We start from the raw sequence: 17,042 nt of genomic DNA, 5'->3' as shown, positions 1-17,042 counted from the left end.
GCCAATTTTTTAAACGCGCCTTCTACATTGCTCGGGCTCCGTTTGCGATTCTGTATGCCATTTATATACCTTTGGTGGATTATGAGCTGAAGAAGAATGGCCGGAGTAAGCTGCTCAATTGCAAACTAATTTTCCTCAATCCGGTTGTTACAATCGCAATGGGCAAGGCCGTGGTATTCAGAGATAAATTGAAGCTCTGGTATTATAATGTACCAAATGGCGTTTTGATGCTCGTTCCTGTGTGCCTCTAAAATATCTTTGATTATGGAAGTGATTTGGTAACTTAATGAAAGTTCCATCCGATTTCATGGGTGCCACTGATTTGGTAACCACAATTTCCATGGCCATTACAAGGCTATCAGAAAATGGAATATGCAGCTGTCATTGGCGGTCCATATTTCTCTATAATTCTGGGCACTGCCAGTGCCGTTCTTGGAAAGATTTTATCTGGCGCTAATCACGATATAAAAGTAATTGGTGTTGACTCTGGGATTTCTATCAACGTTGCTGTGGACATCTGTGTTGAATTTTAATGCACGGCGATCTGTTTATAAAGGAAGGCATTTTTTGACATTGTAGACATGAGCGATGAATATGCTGTTCTTAATATGTAACTAGTTAATATTGATATTCATTTGAAAAGTAAATTAACTATCATGTGTGATAAATACTTAAAGATATAATATAACGCACTTCTGCATATATATATGCATATATACAGGGACCCAACGAAATATTTTGAAATCTACTCTATTCTAAATCTTTTTGAAACTGGTTGAGAACTATTGAAAAATGGAAAGAAATTTTCAATGTGCCACTTCTATGAAGTTTGAGTCAGTAAAACGGTCAGCCTTAATCAAAATTTCGGTTAAAACACGTACATAAAAAACGAAAAAAAAGAAAAAAAAATAGCTTAGAATCTAAACACTTCAATGTGTATGAACTAAATTGACAACCATGGCAGGAATAAAGAAACCAAATATGTTGGACAAGGAATTTAACGATTTTACTGCAAAGGCAAATTGTTATGCTGTGATGTCCTTTCCATTTAGTGAGAGATGCGATTTTGTGAAAAAAGCCAGCAACTGTCTAACCGGTACGAATATCGTGCCGTATATGCACTTATTGGCATGCGATTTTAAATGCAAAAACCAATTCGAGGAGCACATCTTTGTTGCCTTTTTATCGATTGTATGCTTCGAGTTGCTACTATGCCTCGGCTATGTGGTGCATTTTTACTACAGTCCAGCATTGAAAGCCGTTTCCCGAATGCTGCACATGAGCGAACATCTGGCTGGGGTGACGATATTGGCATTTGGCAATACAACGACAGATTTGTTTTGCAGTTTAACGACATTGAACGATGATTCTGCCGTTTTGGCCAATAGCCTAGCTAATTCATTGTTTGTGGTCATGTTTATCGGTGGATTGGTCTGCTATGTCAGTCCGTTTAAAATGAGCTCATATAGCACAATGAGGGATCTACTTTTCTTCATCTTTGGCTTGGTACTACTCGATTATATGCTTAACACGGATGAAAAAGTTGATTTTATTGAGTGCATCGTGTTAACAATCGTGTATTTAATATGCCTTGCGGTATGCGTGATCGATGTATATTTGGTACGCATTACCTTGAATTGTGAGTAGCGTTTGTGTCTAGTTGTTGCTATATATATAGTTAAAATCTGTGCTCACATCTTAGCGCTGAATCGTCAAATAAGAGACCTGGAGGAAATTGAGGAAATGGAAGATTTGGATGATACACATGAGATTGTTATTAAGCGTAAACTACTAACAAGCAGATATGACGCACTGGCTGAGGATGATCGCGTGGATATACTAGAGCGTCGAACGACATGGAGGCCCCTGGAAAAGAGCCGTACATTTACTTATATGACCAGGCGGACTGAGAAACGCCAAGCCGTTCATATAGCAGCCAATCGATTCAACTATAGAGGCACCAGTAACAGGAATCACAATCTCTTTAGGGAATTCTTCGTTGCACTCAATCCGATTCCTTTGGCTGATTGGCGTCATGCTGGCATGCTACCACGCATCTTCTACATCGCCGTGGCCCCAGTTTCGCTGATTTGTACGATCTATATACCATTGGTCGATTTTGAACTGCACAAGAATGGCTGGAGCAAGCTACTCAATTGCATACATATTTTCCTAAATCCGGCGATCACCCTGATAATGGGCAAGGCTATGCTGTTTAGAGACAAATCGGAGCTCTGGTATTACAATATACATGAGGCTTTCATGTACGGCGTCTACTCCCTGGTAATAACGGTGCCGCTGGCCATCTTTGTGATGATTCACTCAAGAACTGGGTGTCCGCCGAAGTATCACTGGATTTATATCATAATGAATTTAACTTGATCCATGTTTATGACATTTCAGTGTGCGACTGAAATATCTTTGATAATGAATATGATCAGTAGCATATATAAAGTTCCGAACGATTTCGTGAGCGTGACTATACTTCCCATTGCCACCGCTCTGAGCCAGCTCGTGGCCAGTGTTTCCTTGGCTTTGCAGGGATATGAGAAAATGGCCTACGCAGCAACCATTGGTAAAGCCTATCTCAATGTCATGATAAACTTTAACATAGAATTTTTCACCAAGAGGCTAATTGGCAGAAATTTGACTTATGAAAGTGTTAATGGAACTTATGGCGAGAATGCGTATATCTTGTTGATTCTAGGACTTGCTACAACGGTGCTGTGGACATTGATATTGAATTTTAATTCACGACGCTCGGTTGGCATATTCTCTATGTCCGTCTACGTTCTCTTCCTTATATTCGCTATACTTATAAAGTCTGGAACTATTCATTCATACAATACGGACGTCTTTTTAGCGGATTACCGTAAAAGTTAACAATTCAATTTGTTCTAAAAGCAAAATAGTAATTAAATAACAAATGTGTGCACGATGAAAACAAGTTGAACTAATGCAGGAATATATCTTAATAATATATGAAAATTTTACAAATTAAATTGTTAAAAAGCCTTTATTGAACCAATCGCTTTTAGAATTTTATAGAAAGGGGATCTGTAGCTGCGTTTTGCAGTCTAGAATGAGTGAGTGGGAAGGAGCAGAATATATCCTTAAGAATATTGATTTGATCTAGCCTGGTTTATATCTCATATAAATATATATCGTTCTTCGGATAAGCACAGACTAGTTTTGTCCACAACTTTTATGTGTTATAAAGTATCCAAAAAATTTGATTATGTTCGAAAAACAATCAGGTGATCTTTTTGTTTTTTGCTGTGTGGACAGAATTTTAAAGTCATCATATTCAGTAGACATATTTTGAACGCAACACAAAGTTTAAACATCACAGTTCAATATACAAAAACACAATAATATACATACCTTTATACTTAAGATCATGGCCGAAATATATAAGCCAAATGTTTTGGATAAAGAATTCGACGAGTTTTGGTCAAGGGTCAATTGTTTTGCTATGTTGGACTTTCCGTATGACCAAAGATGCGAGTTTGTGAGAAATGCAAATAACTGCATACATGGCACGAACTTCGTGCCGTATATGCATTTATTGGCATGCGAATTCAAATGTAGAAACGTGTTCCAGGAGTACATCTTTGTGACCCTCTTCCTGATTCTATGTTTCGAATTGTTGCTCTTCTTGAGCCATGTGGCGCATTATTATTACACTCCGGCATTGACAGCAATTTCCCGAATGCTTCATATGAACGAGCATCTGGCTGGCGTGACGATCATGGCACTTGGCAACACACTTCCAGATATGTTTGCCAATATGTGTGCTATTTATGACGAGATACCCATCTTTGGCAATTGCCTTTCTTCGGCATTATTTGTAACCATGTTCACTGGGGGATTGGTATGCTATCTCAGTCCATTTCAAATGAGTGGTTATAATACCGTATGCGATCTACTCTTCTTTATCTTTGGCGCAATGCTGTTGGAGTTTTTCATAATCAGTGAAAATGGGGTTTCAATTGTTGAGTGCATCGTAATGATAGCGCTGTACGTCATATACATAACTGTCAACGTGCTCGATGTGTATTTCTTGAAACGTACCCTACACTGTGAGTATCGTGTTTTCTGAATTGTTACGTTGCTTGGCTAAATTTTTTCGCTTTTCGTAGGTTTGAGACGAGAAATCAACGAAATGTACGAATTGCCACAGTCAGAAGAAGTTAAAGAAAAGCGCAGGATACTACAAAAAAAATATGACATCCTTTCCCAGAATAATCGCGTAACAATATTGCAGCGCAAATCGTATCAAAATGATAATCGAACTTTCAGCTTTTTGACAAAAGTCGGAAGCGAACGTGTCACAATTGACATGGAAGCCAATCGCAATATATATTACACCAGGGACCGAAGCAAGAATCACCATCTCTTTAGGGAATTCTTCTCTGCAATTCAGCCCATTAAATTGAATGAATGGCGCCAGGCGACCATGTTAGTTCGCGCCTACTATATTGCTCGGGCCCCAGTTGTATTTTTAAGTGTCATTTATATACCCCTGGTGGACTACGAGCTGAAGAAGAATGGCTGGAGTAAGCTGCTCAACTGCATACAAATTTTTCTTAACCCAGCGTTTACAATCACAATGGGCAAGGCCATGCTATTCACAGATAAGTCGAAGCTGTGGTATTATAATATACCACATGACGTTAAATACGGCCTTTACTCCCTGGTGGTAACAGTGCCCATAGCAATAGCTGTGTTTTTCCACTCAAACACCAGTGTCCCGCCGCCGTATCACTGGTTGTTTACAATTATGAATCTTACTGGATCCATGTTTGCGATATTCCAGAGTGCCACCGAAATAACGTTGATAACGGGGGTCCTTGGCTTTATGTTAAAAGTTCCTCCTGATTTTATGGGTGCCACTGTATCATGCGTCGCCACATCCCTGAGCGATCTTATAACAAATGCATCAATGGCCATGCAGGGGTATGAAAAAATGGCATATGCAGCAGCTATTGGGGGTCCATTCTTTAGCGTTCTTCTGGGTACATGCAGTGTGATTGCTGTCAAGATTTTGTTAGGCCTTAGTACTTCAATGACTGATTTGATTGGATCATATGGGGAAAATGCATTTGTCCTATTGATATTGGGTCTCCTATCGACGCTGCTATGGACATCGGTGTTGAATTTTAATGCTCGTCGCTCGGTGGGGATTTTCTCCATGTCCATCTATGGTCTGTACATCATATATAGCATTCTTATTAGATTTCGAATAATCCATCCATATGGTGTGGATATTCTTCTCACCAGTTCCCATGCAAATAATTAAAAAATTTATAAGTTGACAAAATAACTTACACTACGCTAACTCAACAATGTAAACATAAACACATATGTAATCGAAAAACTGTCCAGACTTGAAAATATAGATGTTATTATTTACGACGTGTGACATTTGATTTAAATTAAAAATGTCTACCAAGATTATCAGGTAAGAGGCTTTAGTCGAGAGCTTCCGTCTATGGGATACCCTGAACCTAGAAGAGAGTCCAACACCAAAAAAACGAATTAAAATAGCAGAACAGAAAACAATACAATCGCAATTGCAATGCTGTTGATAGAATTCGAAGAAGACGCGCAGTAATTCTTGGAATTTTCGCTATCGGCCGCAAACACGTGTGCAGTTAAAACACAACTTTTTATACCCTTGCAGAGGGTATTATAATTTTGTCGTGAAATGTGTAACGCATAGAAGGAGACATCTCCGACCCCATAAAGTATATATATAGTTCTATACCTCCTCCCATTATTTCACACTCCTCTCTCCTATTAACTATTAACTCTATAAAATCTTCTTACTCTCCTGGGCCGGACAATATTCCTAGTTGTCGAGTGCACTTCTTCCCTTCTTTATCCATTGCTAAAGCTTTTTAATCTATCTCTTAAAACTTCTGTCTTTCCATCTCTTTGGAAAGAATCTTATATCATTCCTCTTCACAAGAAAGGTGGGAAGTCTGATATACAAAATTACAGGGGCATTGCAAAACTGTCCGCTATTCCTAAATTATTTGAAAAAATAATCACTTCGAATTTGCAGCATTTCTGCAAATCAGTTGTTTCCCCTGTTCAACATGGATTCGTAAAGAATCGGTCAACTACGACCAATCTGCTTGAGTTTACTTCCTTGGTAAATGATGCTTTCCTTTCGAATATTCAAACTGATGTCATTTACACTGACTTCAGTAAGGCGTTTGACTCTGTGCACCATGACATTTTACTTTTTAAACTTGACCGAATAGGTCCACTGCTCTTTTGCTTTGGATTAATTCTTATGTATAAGGTAGGACCCAAAGAGTAATGCTGAGGCTGACTACCTCTATACGGGTTCACGTTACTTCTGGTGTTCCTAAAGGTAGTCATCTTGGACCTTTACTCTTTACTCTTTTTATAAATTATCTCCCCTCTGTTATATCACATGCCCGTGTACTCATGTATGCGGACGATGTCAAACTTTTTCTATCATACACTAATCCCCTACATCATTCTCGTCTACAAGACGATTTGAACGCTATGAAACTTTGGTGTTCGGCCAATCAATTGCATCTAAATGTGTATGTTAAAAAATTTGTAGCAGTTCAGGATCTAGGCGTTATTTTTTATTCTAAACTCTGTTTCAATCTTCACATAGATACCATCGTTAATGAGTCAAAAGGAGTACTTGGATTCATTAAACGATGGTCTAAGGAGTTTAACGATCCTTTTATAACAAAACTTCTGTACATCTCTCTTGTTCGCCCTATCCTTGAATACTGCTCTTGCATCTGGTCTCCACAGTATAACAATAGCCAGGATCGTACTGAATCTGTTTAGAAGCAATTTCTGCTTTTTGCCTTACGTGGTTTAAATTGGGACCCTAATCTTCGGTTGCCATCCTACTCCAGCAGACTGCTTCTTCTCAACCTTCCGTAGGACAAATCTCGGTGTTGTCCTTCTACATAAGTTGATTATTGGCGACATAGATTCTCCTTTTCTGCTAGGGCGTCTTCAATTCTCTGTTCCGGCTCGACCAACTAGAAATTATCGTCCCTTGTTCCTATCTACGTGCACAACAGACTACGCTATGCACAATCCTTTTCGCGTGCTATGTAAAAATTATAATAGTTTGCATCACGTTTCCTCTACCGAACTGTCTCTACCTCTAATAAAATCGTTGCTTTCAGGATACCTTCGGGAAGTCGCTGACCATTCCCAGCTATGAGTAGGGGCATAGCTTGCCGGACAGGCTGAAAAATTTTCCCCCTCTCTAATAGCGTCAATGACAAAATTAGCTGTGAAAAGGGGCACAGCTGGCCGGACTGGCAAATAAAACACCTCCATCGGTCGGTGATGCTAGTTAGAAAATTGTATTATTTAACTAAGCTTTTAGCATATAATTCTATTATATATATTTTGTCGACCATTAATAAATAAATAAATATTCTTGATCAGCCGAGTCGATATAGCCATCTCCGTCTATCCGTCTGACTGTTTCTATGCGAACTAGTCTCTCAGTTTTAAAGCTATCTTAATGAAACTTTGCAGAAGTCCCCCTTTTTGTTGCACGCAGCACATATGTCAAAACCAGCTGGATCGGACCACTATATCATATAGCTGCCTTAGGAACGATCGGTCGAAAATTAAGTTTTTGTATGAAAAAACATTTTGTTTATCAAGATATCTTGACCAATCTCGGCATTTATTAGTTGTACTATGCTCTTCATATAAATGCAAAATCCTATATATCATCCAAAATATCATATAGCAGCCATAGGAACGATCGGTCGAAAATTAAGTTTTTGTATGAAAAAACATTTTGTTTTTCAAGATATCTCGACCAAACACGGCATTTATTAGTTTTACTATACTACTCATATATATGTAAAATCCTAGTAAGATCGGACCACTATATCATATAGCTGCCATAGAAACGATCGGCCGAAAGTTGTTGTATCGAAAACCTTTTTGTCATTAAATATATTTTGATTAAACACGACATTTAGAGATTTAACTATGCTCCCTTCATTTTTGAAAAATCTTATTTACATCGGACTACTATATCATATATATGCCATAGGAACCATCAGTCGAAAACTAGGTTTTTGATTAAAAACAGTTTTTGTTTATCAAGATATCTTGACCAAACTCGGTATTAACTATTTTCCCTACGCTTCTTAGATACGGGCAAAGCACTATTAGCATTAAGAAAAGGTTGGATCTGCAAGGGTATTAGATCTTCGGCGTGCCGAAGATAGCCTTTCTTTCTCGTTTTCTCAAAAAACAGAGTTTCGATATCGATTCTTGTCGATTGCTTGAAACAGTAAGTTATCGAATATCAGAAACAAACTTGGTTTGCGCGGGCACTAGGAGAACCTACAGCTAAAAAAAAGTCTCTAGCTCTTATAGATTCTGAGATCCTTGCGCTCATATATACGGACGGACAGGCAGACAGACATGGCTAGATCGACTCGGCTATTGGTGCTGATCAACAATATATATACTGTTACGTACATTTGCACGAATACATTATTATGGTATTTCTTCAAACAATTTTTTTCCTTTTTCTCCTAAGCAAAAAAGTTTGCAATTTTTGCAAAAAAAAATGTCGGATGAAGTTGAACCGAATTAATCATTAAACAGGGCGATGCCGGTTAATTGGCTCTATTACTTATTTATTAATGGTCGACAAAAACGAGCGTATTCCTAATTATTTAAAACAAGAATTAAAAATAATCTTAACTTACTATATTATTTAAGAAAATACAATGAATAGGAAAAAAGAAAGAAAGGTTTTAATGTTAAGTACTTCGTACTAGATGTATAAAGATATTAACAGATAGGATAAAACGATAATAATGGGAAACCATCGACCCTGTGGAAGAAATTTATAGCCTGTCCGGCAAGCTATGCCCCTACTCATAGCTCGGCATGGTCAGTTAGTTCCCTAAGGTATCCTGAAAGCAATGTACACATGTACTTCAACCTTTTTCGGCCACAATTTTAAGCTTTATAAACTAAACTGGATAGTTTGTAGTTTTCGAAAAAAAAATCAGGTGCTCTTTTTACTTAATTTCTGCTCTAGGTATGATCTTAAAATTCAATTTTAAACGGAACACAACACATGTTGAAATAAAAACACAGTACAAGTTCACTTACCTATACACTTAAGATAATGGCCAACATGTATGAACCAAACGCTTTGGATAGAGAATTCGGCGAGTTTTGGACAAAAGTCAATTGTTTTGCTGTGATGGACTTTCCGTATGACCAAAGATGCGAGTTTGTGAGAAATGCAAATAACTGCATACATGGCACGAACTTCGTGCCGTATATGTATTTATTGGCATGCGATTTCAAATGTAAAAACGTGTTCGAGGAGCACATCTTTGTGACCCTCTTCCTGATTCTATGTTTCGAATTGTTGCTCTTCTTGAGCCATGTGGCGCATTATTATTACACTCCGGCGTTGAAGGTAGTTTCCCGAATGCTTCATATGAACGAGCATCTGGCTGGCGTGACGATCATGGCACTTGGCAACACACTTCCAGATATGTTTGCCAATATCTGGGCTATTTATGACGACACGGCCGTGTTTGCCAATATCCTTTCTTCGGCATTATTTGTAACCATGTTCAGTGGGGGAATAATATGCTATATCAGTCCATTTCAAATGAATGCTTATGATACCGTACGCGATCTACTATTCTTTATCTTTGGAGTGATGCTGCTTGAGTATATTATAATCACTGGAGAGTCGGTTACGATCGCTGAGTGCATATTACTGATGGCGGTGTACATCATATACATAATTGTCAACGTGATCGATGTGTATATCATGAAGCGTAACCTAAAATGTGAGTATCACGATTTCTGAACTGTTTCTGTGCTTGGCTAACATATATTCGCTTTTTGTAGCTTTGAAACGCGAAATCAACGAACTGTACGAATTACCACAGTCAGAAGATGTTAAAGAAAAGCGCGATGCACTAGAAAACCAATACAAATTACTTTCCCAGAATGATCGAGTAACTATATTGCAGCGCAAATCGCATCAAAATGATAATCGAACTTTCAGCTTTTTGACAACGGTCGGAAGCGAACGTGTCACAATTGACATGGAAGCCAATCGCCATATACAATACCTCAGGGCCCCAAGCAAGAATCACCGTCTCTTTAGGGAATTCTTCTCTGCAATTCAGCCCATTAAATTGAATGAATGGCGCCAGGCGACCATGTTAATTCGCGCTTTTTATATTGCTCGGGCCCCAGTTGTATTTTTAAGCGTCATTTATATACCCTTGGTGGATTACGAGCTGAAGAAGAATGGCTGGAGTAAGCTGCTCAACTGCATACAAATTTTCCTTAACCCAGCGGTTACAATCACAATGGGCAAGGCCATGATATTCACAGATAAGTCGAAGCTGTGGTATTATAATATACCACATGACGTTAAATACGGCCTTTACTCCCTGGTGGTAACAGTGCCCATAGCCATAGCTGTGTTTTTCCACTCAAACACCAGTGTCCCGCCGCCGTATCACTGGTTGTTTACAATTATGAATCTTACTGGATCCATGTTTGTGATATTCCAGAGTGCCACCGAAATAACGTTGATAGCAGGGGTCCTTGGCTTTATGTTAAAAGTTCCTCCTGATTTTATGGGTGCCACTGTATCATGCCTCGCCAACTCCCTGGGCGATCTTATAGCAAATGCATCAATGGCCATGCAGGGGTATGAAAAAATGGCATATGCAGCAGCTATTGGAAGTCCATTCTTTACCATTCTTCTGGGTACAGGCAGTGTGTTTGCTGTCAAGATTTTGTTAGGCGTTAGTACTTCAATGACTGATTTGATTGGATCATATGGGGAAAATGCATTTGTCCTATTGATATTGGGTCTCCTATCGACGCTGCTATGGACATCGGTGTTGAATTTTAATGCTCGTCGCTCGGTGGGGATTTTCTCCATGTCCATCTATGGTCTGTACATCATATATAGCATTCTTATCAGAGTTGAAATAATCCACCCATACAATATAGATGCTTTTCTCATCTCGTCCCATGCATAGTTAAAAATTATAAGTTGACAAATTTTAAGTCGCAATAAAATGTATGTATACTGCACTCTGAACAATGTAAACAAATATGTAATCGAAAAACTGGCCAGACTTGAAAATATATAGCTGTTATTATTTCAGGTGTATGACATTTAGGTTAACAGGAAGGAAAGGCTATCTTCGGCACGCCGAAGATCTAATACCCTTGCAGACCCAACCTTTTCATAATGCTCATAGTGCTTTGCACGTATCTAAGAAGCACAGGGAATATAGTTAATGCCGAGTTTGGTGAAGATATCTTAATAAACAAAATGGTTTTTAATCTAAAAACCTAGTTATCGAAAGATCGTTCCTATGACAGCTATATGATATAGCAGTCCGATGTAAATAAGATGTTTCTAAAATGAAGGGAGCATAGTTAAATCTCTAAATGCCGTGCTTAATCAAAATATATTTAATGACAAAAAAGTTTTCCATACAACAACTTAAATTTCGACCGATCATTTCTATGGCAGCTATATGATATAGTGGCCCGATCTTAATAGGATTTTGCATATATATGAGTAGTATAGTAAAACTAATAAATGCCGAGTTTGGTCTAGATATCTTTATAGACAAAAAAGTTTTTCATACAAAAACTTAATTTTCAACTGGGAGCTAATTTTTCTAGCCGGGAGCTCCCGACTAGGGGATACCCTGAACCCTCTTATTCCAGCACCAAATTCAGCTCGCGCTACGTCTTGAGTCTTAGTGGAAAAAAAACGAATTAAAATAGTAGCACAGAAAACAATACAATCGCAATTATAATGCTGTTGACGAATACGAAGCAGACGCGCATGAATATTCTTCGAATTTACGCTGGTGCCGCAAAAACGTGTTTCTTAAACGATCTTAATCTACAGTATATATATTTGTACCATCGAATATTTGTCTATTCTGAAAAAGCAATTTGCATAAAAATTACAACTTAAATTGGTGGGCAATACAAGTTGGGTTATTAACTTGATTTATGGCTATGAGGTATGGATTTTGCACAAATACAATATACCCTTGTACCCATTTTTAATGGGTTCAGGGTACGAAAAAAACAAGTAAGAGGTTCTAGTCGGGAGCTCCTAGCTAGGGGATACCCTGAACCCTCTTATTCCAACACCAAATAAATTAATAAAAAAAAGTTCCCTTGGCAGGGCTCGAATTTGCAACTGACCGCATTACTTATTGTCGACTCTACTCAACAGCCACACCAGCAAAAAAAAAAAAAAAATAATAATACTTTCCCCGGTAGGGCTCGAACTCGCGACAGACCGCACCACTTGCTATGCCTCTACTCAGCAGCCACACCAACAATTAAGTACTCATGATATAAAAGGAACTAAAATAACATTACAAAAAAAAGATGCAATTACCATGCCACAGAATGCGAAGCAGACGCGCATGAATGTGTGTGTGTACATGTATACAGAAATTCTTAAAGCTGCTGCCCCATTCAATTGCGCAGCTGCATATAACTTTGGTTTTTCTTAACCGATCTTTATGAAATTTTCTACAGTATATCTTATTGTACCATAGAATATTTGTGTATTCTGAAAAAACTAATTGCATTTAAATTGTGGTTTAAATTGGTTGGCAATAAAAGTTGGGTTATTAACTTGATTTATAGCTCTGGGGTGGTAGCGGGGAGGTGGCGATAGGTATGAAATGAAAGATACTTGAAATATTTTTTAATATTCTAGAAGCAACATATCATGTTTGGTGGCTCTAGCTCTTATTATTTACCCAATTTGCTAAAAAAAAAAACAGGATGTCGATATCGATTTTTATCGATTGCTTGGAAACGGAGTAATTTATCGATTATCGGACGGATGCGCGGACGGACGGACGGACGGACGGACATGGCTAGATCGACTCGGCTATTGATGCTGATCAATAATATATATACTATATGGGGTCGGAGATGCTTCCTTCTGCCTGTTACATACATTTGGATTTTGCACAAATAGAATATACCCTTGTACCCATTTTTAATGGGTTCAGGGTATAAAAAGAATGAATGAAGGTTATAAAAAAGAAATTCATACTTGATATATAAAGTTATTAGCAGATAGGATAAAACGATAATAATGGGAAACCGTCGACCCTGTGGAAGAAATTTATAGCCTGTCCGGCAAGCTATGCCCCTACTCATAGCTCGGCATGGTCAGTTAGTTCCCTAAGGTATCCTGAAAGCAATGTACACATGTACTTCAACCTTTTTCGGCCACAATTTTAAGCTTTATAAACTAAACTAGATAGTTTGTAGTTTTCAAAAAAAAAAATCAGGTGCTCTTTTATTTAAATTCTGCTCTAGATATGATCTTAAAATTCAATTTTACACGGAACAGAACATGTTGAAAAAAAAAACACAGTACAAATTCACTTACCTATAACCTTAAGATAATGGCCAACATGTATGAACCAAACGCATTGGATAGAGAATTCAGCGAGTTTTGGACAAAAGTCAATTGTTTTGCTGTGATGGACTTTCCGTATGACCGAAGATGCGAGTTTGTGAGAAATGCAAATAACTGCATACATGGCACGAACTTCGTGCCGTACATGCATTTATTGGCATGCGATTTCAAATGTAAAAACGTGTTCGAGGAGCACATCTTTGTGACCCTCTTCCTGATTCTATGTTTCGAATTGTTGCTCTTCCTAACCCACGTGGTGCATTATTATTACACTCCGGCGATGAAGGTAGTTTCCCGAATGCTTCATATGAACGAGCATCTGGCTGGCGTGACGATCATGGCACTTGGCAACACACTTCCAGATATGTTTGCCAATATCTGGGCTATTTATGACGACACGGCCGTGTTTGCCAATATCCTTTCTTCGGCATTATTTGTAACCATGTTCAGTGGGGGAATAATATGCTATATCAGTCCATTTCAAATGAATGCTTATAATACCGTGCGCGATCTACTATTCTTTATCTTTGGAGTGATGCTGCTTGAGTATATTATAATCACTGGAGAGTCGGTTACGATCGCTGAGTGCATATTACTGATGGCGGTGTACATCATATACATAATTGTCAACGTGCTCGATGTGTATTTCTTGAAACGTACCCTACAATGTGAGTATCGCGTTTTCTGAATTGTTACGTTGCTTGGCTAAAATCTATTCGCTTTTCGTAGCTTTGAGACGAGAAATCAACGAACTGTACGAATTACCACAGTCAGAAGATGTTAAAGAAAAGCGCGATGCACTAGAAAACCAATACAAATTACTTTCCCAGAATGATCGAGTAACTATATTGCAGCGCAAATCGTATCAAAATGATAATCGAACTTTCAGCTTTTTGACAAAAGTCGGAAGCGAACGTGTCACAATTGACATGAAAGCCAATCGCAATATATATTACACCAGGGACCGAAGCAAGAATCACCATCTCTTTAGGGAATTCTTCTCTGCAATTCAGCCCATTAAATTGAATGAATGGCGCCAGGCGACCATGTTAGTTCGCGCCTACTATATTGCTCGGGCCCCAGTTGTATTTTTAAGTGTCATTTATATACCCCTGGTGGACTACGAACTGAAGAAGAATGGCTGGAGTAAGCTGCTCAACTGCATACAAATTTTTCTTAACCCAGCGTTTACAATCACAATGGGCAAGGCCATGCTATTCACAGATAAGTCGAAGCTGTGGTATTATAATATACCACATGACGTTAAATACGGCCTTTACTCCCTGGTGGTAACAGTGCCCATAGCCATAGCTGTGTTTTTCCACTCAAACACCAGTGTCCCGCCGCCGTATCACTGGTTGTTTACAATTATGAATCTTACTGGATCCATGTTTGTGATATTCCAGAGTGCCACCGAAATAGCGTTGATAACAGGGGTCCTTGGCTTTATGTTAAAAGTTCCTCCTGATTTTATGGATGCCACTGTATCATGCGTCGCCACATCCCTGAGCGATCTTGTAGCAAATGCATCAATGGCCATGCAGGGGTATGAAAAAATGGCATATGCAGCAGCTATTGGAAGTCCATTCTTTACCGTTCTTCTGGGTACAGGCATTGTGGTTGCTGTCAAGATTTTGTTAGGCGTTAGTACTTCAATGACTGATTTGATTGGATCATATGGGGAAAATGCATTTGTCCTATTGATATTGGGTCTCCTATCGACGCTGCTATGGACATCGGTGTTGAATTTTAATGCTCGTCGTTCGGTGGGGATTTTCTCCATGTCCATCTATGGTCTGTACATCATATTTAGCATTCTTATCAGAGCGGAAATAATCCACCCATACAATGTGGATGCTCTTCTCGTCTCGTCCCATGCATAGTTAAAAATTATAAGTTGACAAAATAGCTAACTCAACAATGTAATCACATATGTAATCGAAAAACTCCAGACTTGAAAATATAGCTGTTATTATTCACGGTGTGTGACATTTGTTTGACTAAGATTAACAAGAAAGAAAGGCTATCTTCGGCACGCCGAAGATCTAATACCCTTGCAGACCCAACCTTTTCATAATACTCATAGTGCTTTGCCCGTATCTAAGAAGCACAGGGAATATAGTTAATGCCGAGTTTGGTAAAGATATCTTAATAAACAAAAAAGGTTTTTAATCAAAAAACCTAGTTTTCGAAAGATCGTTCCTATGACAGCTATATGATATAGTAGTCCGATTTAAATAAGATTTTTTAAAAATGAAGGGAGCATAGTTAAATCTCTAAATGCCGTGCTTAATCAAAATATATTTAATGACAAAAAAGTTTTCCATACAACAACTTAAATTTCGACAGATCGTTTCTATGGCAGCTATATGCTATAGTGGCCCGATCTTAATAGGATTTTGCATATATATATATGAGTAGTATAGTAAAACTAATAATTTCCGAGTTTGGTCGAGATATCTTAATAGACAAAAAAGTTTTTCATACAAAAACTTAATTTTCGACCGGGAGCTAATTTTTCTAGCCGGGAGCTCCCGACTAGGGGATACCCTGAACCCTCTTATTCCAACACCAAATTCAGCTCGCGCTACGTCTTGAGTCTTAGTGGAAAAAAAACGAATTAAAATAGTAGCACAGAAAACAATACAATCGCAATTATAATGCTGTTGACGAATACGAAGCAGACGCGCATGAATATTCTTCGAATTTACGCTGGTGCCGCAAAAACGTGTTTCTTAAACGATCTTAATCTACAGTATATATATTTGTACCATCGAATATTTGTCTATTCTGAAAAAGCAATTTGCATAAAAATTACAACTTAAATTGGTGGGCAATACAAGTTGGGTTATTAACTTGATTTATGGCTATGAGGTATGAGGTCGGAGATGCTTCCTTCTGTATGTTACATTTGCACAATATTCTTGATCAGCATCAACAGCCGTATCGATCTAGCCATGTCCGTCGTATGTATGAACTTAAGGATCTCGGAACGTATAAGAACTAGAGACCTAGCTGTAGGTCCTCCTAGTGCCCGCGCAGATCGAGTTTGTTTCGGATATTCGATAACTTGCCCCATTTCCAAGTAATCGATAAAAATCTATATTGAAATCCAGTTTTTTGAGAAATTTTGGTAAATAATAAGAGCTCGAGTTACCAAACTTGACATGTATCTTCTAGATTTACCCTTCTTACCCATTTTCAATGGGTTCAGGGTATACAAATGCAATAAATAAAAACAAGTAAGAGGTTCTAGTCGGGAGCTCCCGACTAGGGGATACCCTGAACCCTCTTCTTCCAACATCAAATGCATATATATATTCTATTTTAGAAGCTATATGTCAACTTTGGTAACTCTAGCACTTATTATTTACCAAAACTGCCCAAAAAACAGGATATCGATATCGATTTTTATCGATTGCTTGGAAACAGAGTAAGTTATCGATTATCGGACGGATGCGCGGACGGACGGACGGACGGACAGACAGACAGACGGACATGGCTAGATCGACTCGGCTATTGATGC

General features: G+C 38.3%; 5 protein-coding genes across 7 annotated transcripts in view; all 5 read left to right on the top strand.

The window, feature by feature from the left end:
* LOC115758700 (alpha-2A adrenergic receptor) overlaps positions 1-17,042 on the top strand; it is a 33,669-nt gene that overhangs the window by 4,970 nt on the left and 11,657 nt on the right. The window lies entirely within an intron of this gene.
* Positions 843-2,405, top strand: LOC115758702 (mitochondrial sodium/calcium exchanger protein-like). Its single transcript, XM_030699451.1, has 2 exons — positions 843-1,639; positions 1,703-2,405. Exons 1-2 carry the CDS (start codon positions 958-960, stop codon positions 2,380-2,382), a joined length of 1,362 nt encoding a protein of 453 aa, XP_030555311.1. The 5' UTR covers positions 843-957; the 3' UTR covers positions 2,383-2,405.
* Positions 3,340-5,383, top strand: LOC115758696 (putative sodium/calcium exchanger 7). Its single transcript, XM_030699440.1, has 2 exons — positions 3,340-4,082; positions 4,143-5,383. Exons 1-2 carry the CDS (start codon positions 3,401-3,403, stop codon positions 5,300-5,302), a joined length of 1,842 nt encoding a protein of 613 aa, XP_030555300.1. The 5' UTR covers positions 3,340-3,400; the 3' UTR covers positions 5,303-5,383.
* LOC115758699 (putative sodium/calcium exchanger 7) lies at positions 9,096-11,172 on the top strand. Of its 2 annotated transcripts, XM_030699447.1 has the most exons (3): positions 9,096-9,863; positions 9,925-10,989; positions 11,050-11,172. In XM_030699447.1, exons 1-3 carry the CDS (start codon positions 9,182-9,184, stop codon positions 11,076-11,078), a joined length of 1,776 nt encoding a protein of 591 aa, XP_030555307.1. In that variant the 5' UTR covers positions 9,096-9,181; the 3' UTR covers positions 11,079-11,172. The 2 variants fall into 2 exon arrangements, with proteins under 2 accessions (XP_030555307.1, XP_030555306.1); XM_030699446.1 differs by having other exon boundaries at positions 9,925-11,172.
* On the top strand, positions 13,423-15,486 carry LOC115758698 (putative sodium/calcium exchanger 7). The gene is made up of 2 exons (XM_030699445.1): positions 13,423-14,184; positions 14,246-15,486. Exons 1-2 carry the CDS (start codon positions 13,503-13,505, stop codon positions 15,397-15,399), a joined length of 1,836 nt encoding a protein of 611 aa, XP_030555305.1. The 5' UTR covers positions 13,423-13,502; the 3' UTR covers positions 15,400-15,486.

Source organism: Drosophila novamexicana, unplaced genomic scaffold (assembly GCF_003285875.2).
Source record: "Drosophila novamexicana strain 15010-1031.04,08,12 unplaced genomic scaffold, DnovRS2.1 tig00000193-arrow-pilon, whole genome shotgun sequence".
Lineage (NCBI taxonomy): Eukaryota > Metazoa > Arthropoda > Insecta > Diptera > Drosophilidae > Drosophila > Drosophila novamexicana.
This window is presented reverse-complemented; position numbering and strand designations above follow the sequence as displayed.

What these genes read in the sequence shown, in the direction of transcription:
- LOC115758702 (XM_030699451.1), top strand. Translation starts at nt 958, where the DNA reads ATGGCAGGAATAAAGAAACCAAATATGTTGGACAAGGAATTTAACGAT. An exon ending in GGTACGCATTACCTTGAATT is followed by an intron (nt 1,640 to 1,702) that starts GTGAGTAGCGTT and finishes CTCACATCTTAG; the next exon opens with CGCTGAATCGTCAAATAAGA.
- LOC115758696 (XM_030699440.1), top strand. Translation starts at nt 3,401, where the DNA reads ATGGCCGAAATATATAAGCCAAATGTTTTGGATAAAGAATTCGACGAG. An exon ending in CTTGAAACGTACCCTACACT is followed by an intron (nt 4,083 to 4,142) that starts GTGAGTATCGTG and finishes CGCTTTTCGTAG; the next exon opens with GTTTGAGACGAGAAATCAAC.
- LOC115758699 (XM_030699446.1), top strand. Translation starts at nt 9,182, where the DNA reads ATGGCCAACATGTATGAACCAAACGCTTTGGATAGAGAATTCGGCGAG. An exon ending in CATGAAGCGTAACCTAAAAT is followed by an intron (nt 9,864 to 9,924) that starts GTGAGTATCACG and finishes CGCTTTTTGTAG; the next exon opens with CTTTGAAACGCGAAATCAAC.
- LOC115758698 (XM_030699445.1), top strand. Translation starts at nt 13,503, where the DNA reads ATGGCCAACATGTATGAACCAAACGCATTGGATAGAGAATTCAGCGAG. An exon ending in CTTGAAACGTACCCTACAAT is followed by an intron (nt 14,185 to 14,245) that starts GTGAGTATCGCG and finishes CGCTTTTCGTAG; the next exon opens with CTTTGAGACGAGAAATCAAC.